Source organism: Montipora foliosa, chromosome 9 (assembly GCF_036669935.1).
Source record: "Montipora foliosa isolate CH-2021 chromosome 9, ASM3666993v2, whole genome shotgun sequence".
Classification (NCBI taxonomy): domain Eukaryota; kingdom Metazoa; phylum Cnidaria; class Anthozoa; order Scleractinia; family Acroporidae; genus Montipora; species Montipora foliosa.
This window is the reverse complement of record NC_090877.1, coordinates 33,740,643-33,748,142: the sequence shown is the minus strand read 5'-3', so window position 1 is coordinate 33,748,142 and position 7,500 is coordinate 33,740,643. Positions and strand designations below refer to the sequence as shown.

Sequence of the window (7,500 nt, the reverse complement as noted above, 5' to 3'; positions counted from 1 at the left end):
TGAACTTGGTAGTTCCCAGTCCTTGTGAGACAGAGCCATATAATAACAGCTGTTACAAACTCTACTCCCAGTTGATTTGGCCACTATATCTCACTTTGTGAATAGTTTATCCTGATCATGAAGTCAAAATGGATACGTTTCGTTTCTGAGGAAACCAAAAAAACTAAGGTGTGTTTCGTTTCTGGACTGACCAGCTCTGGGGATGATATGAAATATGCCGCATTCAAGCTTGATGCCCTGGCCTATTTCTTCAACTGAAAAAACTTCAGCCTTGTACTGGAGTCGAACCTTACCGGTGCAGTGCTTTACCAACTGATTTTTTCAGGCCTTATTTTCACTATTGCTTAAGTATTGTTCATAACGGCGATGATCTATCTCATCTTCATCCTTTAATCCTTAGTTCAAATATATGAATTTCATATATTCACAGTCATAATGCAAGTTATTCAAGTGAGTCGGTGATCAGGGTTACCACATTGCCGACCCATTTCCCCCTCATCCCTTTTCACTGACCAGTGTCGATAGTCTTTTAACGATGTTTTATTGGAGAAAAAAAACGAACAAGAAAGGAGAACAAAGCAGTTTTTGGTAAGGAGAGGGGTGTGAAAAGATTAGTTTGTTATGACCTGGATTTTATGCATTTGCAATCGGAAGGATTTATCTTGAGGCAATCAGACGTTTCTGTTCGTGTTTCTTTAAAGGAATCAAGGCCTCCCAGACCGGAGGCAAAATAGCAACACCACTTTGCCTTCCAAACAACTGTAGATGGGATTCAAGATCACAGCAGTATGTTACAACAGCGGAAAGGAGGACATCACTGTATGTGGTCCAGGAAGCAATTGAACAACTAAAGAAAATAAAAGGTAAATTATATGCAGGTTGAAGTTACAATAAGACAGAAAGGACATTCTCTATTTACCATATTCCTCTCAGTTGAACGTCTATCTTTGAGTGACAGTGGATCAAAGAGAACTGTAAGTAACACATTAAACACAAGCAAGAGTGTTTCATCAGATATCCAAACACTGAAAGGGGGTTAAAAAAACGAGGTGCAGCAGAGTTCTTTGGGTATCGAATTACATCAACACTCTTTCGAGTCTTTGATATATTTTCGCAAAGCATAAATAAATCACAGAGAAATTAAAAGCAAAAGTTCACCCAATTTTATGATAATTAGGAGCAAGAGATCATGATCTCTTGTTAGGATCAAAATCGAAACCTCTTTCATGATAGTGATTTTCTTTGTTTTCTCTTCATGAATTGTTGATGAATGTGAGAACTGCATATGAATTTTCTTTGCTTGGTCAAACGTGCTAAAATCAATTTCAACGTTTTTTTTGGGCCTTTTAGTTTCCTTCTCTCTAAATCTTTCCTTTCAAAGAGCCAAATTCTAATGAAACAAGAGGCTCTAAGTAGCCTATACTCATGCGCTGCCAGGTTATTTGTACTTTTGTTGACAGTTAATTAACTTTATTGTACACCACAAAACAAGGTATATAGGTGTTACAAGAATCTATTTGAAAGAAGTTGCTCTTTGGCGTGTGAGTTCATTGACCTATACTTTTCATCTTTATTTGAAAGAGTCTGTTTTTTTTCGATGGGTCCATAGACCTGTACTTTTCAAAACAATTTGAAGGAAGTTCTTATTTTTCTCTGGCTCCATTGGGCTGTAAATTTCTCTCCTCTATTTTCCAGTTCGCTGCAATTTCTGGAGTAGATTTATGCTTTCTTATTATTTGTTTCCTTTCTATATTTGATAGTTCACAAAACAATTAAATTTACTTTGAATAATAGAACAAAAGAGATCAATAACAGAATCTGCATTTGAAAAGACTTTTGTTACATTTTTTGGTTCAGAACCATTGTATACAAAAACGTGGTAACTCATCTTTTGCTTTGCATACCACTGGAAAACACAATTAATGCAGTAGCTAGAAATTCACATCAAAAAGCCTGTGCTGCTTTCCTTATTATCCAAAATGGCAGTTTTAAACTGTTGTTTACTGGGAAACACATTACAAGATAAATTTCCCTGATATCTTGCTCAATGAATAACTTTTACATGTGCACATACATCTGTTTCTTATGAGATTAAAATGTGTTAACATTATTAAAATGTAAAGCAACAGTGGAAGCGTTGTTCATTCATTATATGTTCAAAACCAAAATTTTAGACTCTAGGAGCACTAAAATTTTGGTTTCGAACATATAATGAATGAACAATGCTTCCACTGTTGCTTTACATTTTAATAATGTTAACACATTTTAATCTCATAAGTAACAGATGTTTGTGCACATATATTCTGAAAATGTTGTACCAAATTTCATTAATGATTCTATTTCAATTGACGTACATGTTGCAAATGGGTCCCATACCTAATAAATCTCTGCCATGAGAATCAAAAATTTCACACCTCCCATTAGGCAGACAGTATATTGCTACTGTGTAAAGTTCAACTGTTAAAATATATGCATGATAATTATCCATGAGCAAAGAATCAAAGGCAGCTAACATTGATCTAACATAAGGAAAGTCTGCAATTAGAGGAAGTGCACTTATTTAGCAAACCACTATAACTATCACTGTATGTCAACTGATAGTTAATGTAGCTTAAGTTATATACCATAACAGGGAAATTTGTCAAAAATAGGAGTCCCTGTTTGCATGATTGTAACAAAGCTAAATACATATTATTCCCAATGATTATAATTTGAACCAAGTCAGCTGAAGAGGTTATAGACCTTATTCATAAATGGCGGTCACATTTATAATTCTTTTGTCCAAGTGCAAATTAGCCTACAAAGCCTCGATACCATACAATGAATTGAAAAGAATTCTTGCTCTAAAATGAGGCTTGGTAGACTAATTTGCACTTGGACAAAAGAATTATAATTGGATTCCTGAAATTTTAAACAAGTGCCGACAGAGACATTGCCACACGTTGTGTGCCTGCATTTGCCGTACCAAATACTTCAACATTACCTTGACTTTATGGTGCGGCAATAGTTTTAGTTGGATCAACAATTCCTGGACCTAGGTTGTTTGTGCATCATTTGCGAGTCGAATTAGCTCAGGAATGTAAAAGCGATACAACTAGATCTTTGTAAAGCCACAGATGATTAATTTGTTACATTTCATAAATGTGAACCAAACTTTTCAATACTGGCAAATAAATGGCCTCTAAGTAAAACAAAAGTAAGACAGAAAACCAGAATTTCCCCTTGAAGCATCCTCTAAATTCCTTTGCCACCAAATAAACAGAATGCATATCAACGACTAGTCTGTATTGTTGAAACAATTCCCCATTTTGACTTAGTCGCATGCCCATACTGAAAATAACAGTAGTTCTAAGAACAGCTCAGATTGCTAAATGTCGGATCAGTTTTTCTCAGGTATTCTCAGTTTCGCTCAATTGCAAAGCTGCTCTAAGGTTCTCAAAGATCACTAGGAGATAACCGGTTTGTTGATGGAGATCAGTTTGCCTGACCTTTATGTCGATTCCCGCTCTCGTGCAAAGTGTTTATTTGGCTCCACAATCGAAAAAGATTTATTCTAACAGCTCGATCCGTACGACCGCGACTACAATCACAAAGTTTGAACGGATGGACAGGTGCAGTCAAGATACGATGATTCGGGCGCGACCATGTACATCCAAAAGAAAATGACACATCATAAGGGCAAGAATTTCAAAAGTCCTTCGTCTCGTGTAGATTCGCGTCCAAAAGATCACGCTTCGCTCGCCAAAACATTTCCTCCTGGGATTCTCGTGAGGTGGAATTGTGCCAGCTATTACTATTAATTTTTTTGAATAATCCCCTACCCCCCGCCCCACGTAAAGTTACAGTCATGAATGTAAATGTATGCAAGCATAAATTTCCATGCACTAATGTCACACGGAAAACAGGAAACGGAGGGTATTTTACACCTCATGCGCTTAGCTGCGCATGAGAAATTATTTAACAACAAATTTTGCCATATTATTCATACTTCTTGTTGACATCCGAGTAGGACATTTAATTTATGTTTTTAATGAACTCCAGGTCCCGTTTGTGTGGTATCTATTGCTGGTCCGTACAGGATGGGAAAGTCGTATGCGCTGAGCGAGGCTTTTGATCAACCAGAAGTATTTCCTTTGGGACATACCATGGAAGCAGAGACAATGGGAATCTGGTTATGGGTTGTGCCTGAAAAATTCAAGGTAAATAATATTACATGTTTTTAACGAAAGTATATAGTATCGCAGCCTCCCCCCTCCTCCACTCCCCCCCCCCCCCACTCATAAAAAAAAATATAAAATGTAAATTTACGTCTGGAATTTTAAAAGCGACGAGTCATGGACTTCGATAACAATCTTTCGCCCGTCGAGCCGTAATCAGCCGTAATAAGTGAGCTGTGTTTCTAATCTTTTACCAGGTGTGGTGTATGATAGTAAAAAATTGTGAAGCTGTGATTCACACCCTCTGAGAGCTGCTCAGTATATTTCACATCATATAATGATAATGATAATGATGATGATGATGATGATGATGATGATGATGATGATGATGATGATGATCGTTTATTCAACCATTTTGCATCATTAACTGAATTACAAGGCAGGTCAATAATTACATACAAATACTTCTGAATTGTGACACTTAAATACAAATATGTATATATTAATTAAATGTAAATATTAAATACTATTTTTGTTAAGCCATATCATATTTCGATGTTTTAAAGGTGATTCTGGTATTTGGTGGTGCAAAAATTCCCGAGTCTGTTAGTTCTTAAAGAGGCAGGCACAGAAACAGTTTCTCCAGTTCTAAGGGCATACGGTCTTACGTGTGGGTAACACGCGGCACTAAGTTGCGTAGCAGATGTGAAGAAGAGTAACTTCACTTTAGAAATGTTATGCACGCATCCTACCTCCTCTGGCGCAGTGAAATGAAGCCTGATTTCGTCGTGAGCGCGTCCTCATAGCACAGAGGTGGAAAAATACTTTTTGAGGCTCTCTTTTGTACCGATTCAATGTGGGGCTCGCATACTCTAAAACCGACCTGATGATGCTACAATTGACTAGAATAAGCAGCCTATCAGTTAGTGCACACTTCTTAAGAGCACGTATTGAGTATAGCCGCTTACTCCCTTTCTTTACAATATGAGTGACATGCTCATTCCATGTTAAGTTATCCGACAAGTGAACCCCTAACAACTTGTAACAGGAAACCTTTTCTATCAGAGAGCTACCAGCAAGCAGAGGGCTGGCGGGAACGGGCAATACTGCAAAAATCTCGTCCACATCTCCTTGCATTTTTTACTGTTAAGAACCATTCCCCTAGAGGAAGCAAACGAGTAGATATCCGAAACATTAAAATTCAAATACGAGGGAGAGAGCCTGGGGACAAATGCGATGACTATAGCATCATCTACATATTTAACTCTATTTGTACAATTATACAAAGAATACAAAACAGGAGAGGAGCCTGTTTAGTTCCTTGAGGAGTTCCACCATTCAGCCATATGGGTGGAGACAGAGCCGCCCCCACTCTCACCATTTGGTAAGAAAGGCAGCAATCCACCTCACTAAATGTGTGTCCACATCCAGGTTATCCAGTTCACACAGCAGCAAATTATGATCAACGAGATCAAATCATTTGGAGTCAGAGAAAAAGATTCTGACATGCATCTCGCCACCATCAACCGACTCCAAGATTGTGTGAAGTAAACATACCAAGGCCTGCGAAGTGGATCTTCCTAGGAGAGCAAACTGTTTACTGTCCAACTTGTCCCAAACACACATGAGTAGGGATCACAATTTTCGGGATCACCTCGGGACCTGAGGATTTTTTTAACCTTCAAGGCACATAGAGTCTTATACACTGTACTCTCTGAGACATACAGGTGCACAAGCACAGGTCCAAATACCGGAGAGAGAGGAAAGAAATTCGTTAAACGCTAGTGCAGCTTCATCAGGAATTTCGCTTCCAATCAGCTGAGATGACCAATCACCAGGGCACGAAAGGCCACCCAACTCTTTAATATCCTTCCATCACCGAGAGATATTCGAGTCTTTCAGACCAGATGCTTTGTTCTCATAAAAACGGTTCTTACATTTAGAACACACTGCCTGGACTCTATTCCGAAGCCGCTTATAGTTGTCAGAAGTCTTCCCCTATTTGCCAAGGGCTTTTTGGCGCTGTGCAATCAGGAGTTTCAGACTTGAGGTGATCCATGGTTTGTCAGTTGCCGAGATTTTAGATTTATTGGTTGGAAAAAATGTGTCGACAGTCTTCATCAGACAACTGTGTAGTAAATCAAACTTCACCTGTACATCCGAGATGTTTAAAATTGCTGCCCAATCACAATGAAAACATCCATTTGCCATTCATTTAGCTGCCTGTCCGCACAGAGTAGAGGTGACATTTAAATGATCAAGTATTTTGAAGTAGCGATATTTCTTTTTTACGTTGACGTCACATTACCCTGGATGCCAGAGGTTTTTTCTCTCTTAGAGCGACGGAATAGCGAGTCGTGAAGCAGCGTGAAAAACTTTGGTAAAGGCGGTTGAGAACCTCACTTCCATGCCCCCTTTGATTGACATCGAAAAAACTCAGTAAACTGATACGTGACATAACCTACCAATCAGCATCTTTCGTTCCCACGGTGTATTCGTCTTATTTACTTCGATGTCAAATTCAAACATTCAATGTTCCATATAAAACTTCGATGTCAAATATGAAAATAGGAACTCAAATTTGAAATTTGGATGCCAAATTTCGAAGTTGAATTTTGGCGGACATGAAAGAACAAAAAACATGTAGAAGCCACTGAACTTTTTCTGCCTTCAAAGCCTCGATTTCCGAAACTTTGCAGCGTTTGGATTACGGCCACAGTGGGCACGAGAAATATGGTTGCCAGCAATTGAAAACCTGTTTAAACGTACTTTGTTGCTAAACCAATCAGAGTACTCGTTAGAACTAACAAAAGTTCCTGGAACCAATCGAATTGTTAGGGTCAAAATCTGACTCTGGGAATATGGAACCGCATTCCATTGGACCGGCCTTCTCAAAGAACTCAACGGCCTGTACCAGAGGTTTTTCCTCGCCTATTCCGTCGCTCCGTCGCCAGGGTAACGTCACATTGCTTTTGATATTCAAATTTGCCAACCACGGAACAAAAGAAGTCATTGGTTCAACAGCCAATTAGGTTCTGGTTGGCATATTACTAACAATGGGGGACGTCAGAAGAAATATCGCTATACACTATGTATGGGTTATTGACCAAGCGTCAGGTCAAGATGACTGGATATTGGCCAAGTTCTTTTTTTGCGTGTTTATGGACCGAGACGAAGTCGAGGTCCATAAACACGCAAAAAAAGAACGAGGCCAATATCCAGTCATCTTGACCGAACAATCTTGGTCAATAAAGGATTTATTATATGACTTAAAACACCAAAAAATGATCTTTGATCTTGCGGGACCAAGCGAGAAATCCCGAGCGGGCAGTATCGCTCCATC

The 7,500-nt window shown here is 38.7% G+C and overlaps 1 protein-coding gene across 1 annotated transcript in view; it reads left to right on the top strand.

Moving 5' to 3' along the window:
* The window catches only part of LOC137971742 (guanylate-binding protein 6-like), a 45,073-nt gene that overhangs the window by 12,742 nt on the left and 24,831 nt on the right, over positions 1–7,500 (top strand). The window contains exons 4-5 of the mRNA XM_068818518.1: positions 702–863; positions 4,042–4,199. Of these exons, the coding sequence (XP_068674619.1) occupies positions 702–863; positions 4,042–4,199 (320 nt within the window). The remainder of the gene's footprint in view (positions 1–701; positions 864–4,041; positions 4,200–7,500) is intronic.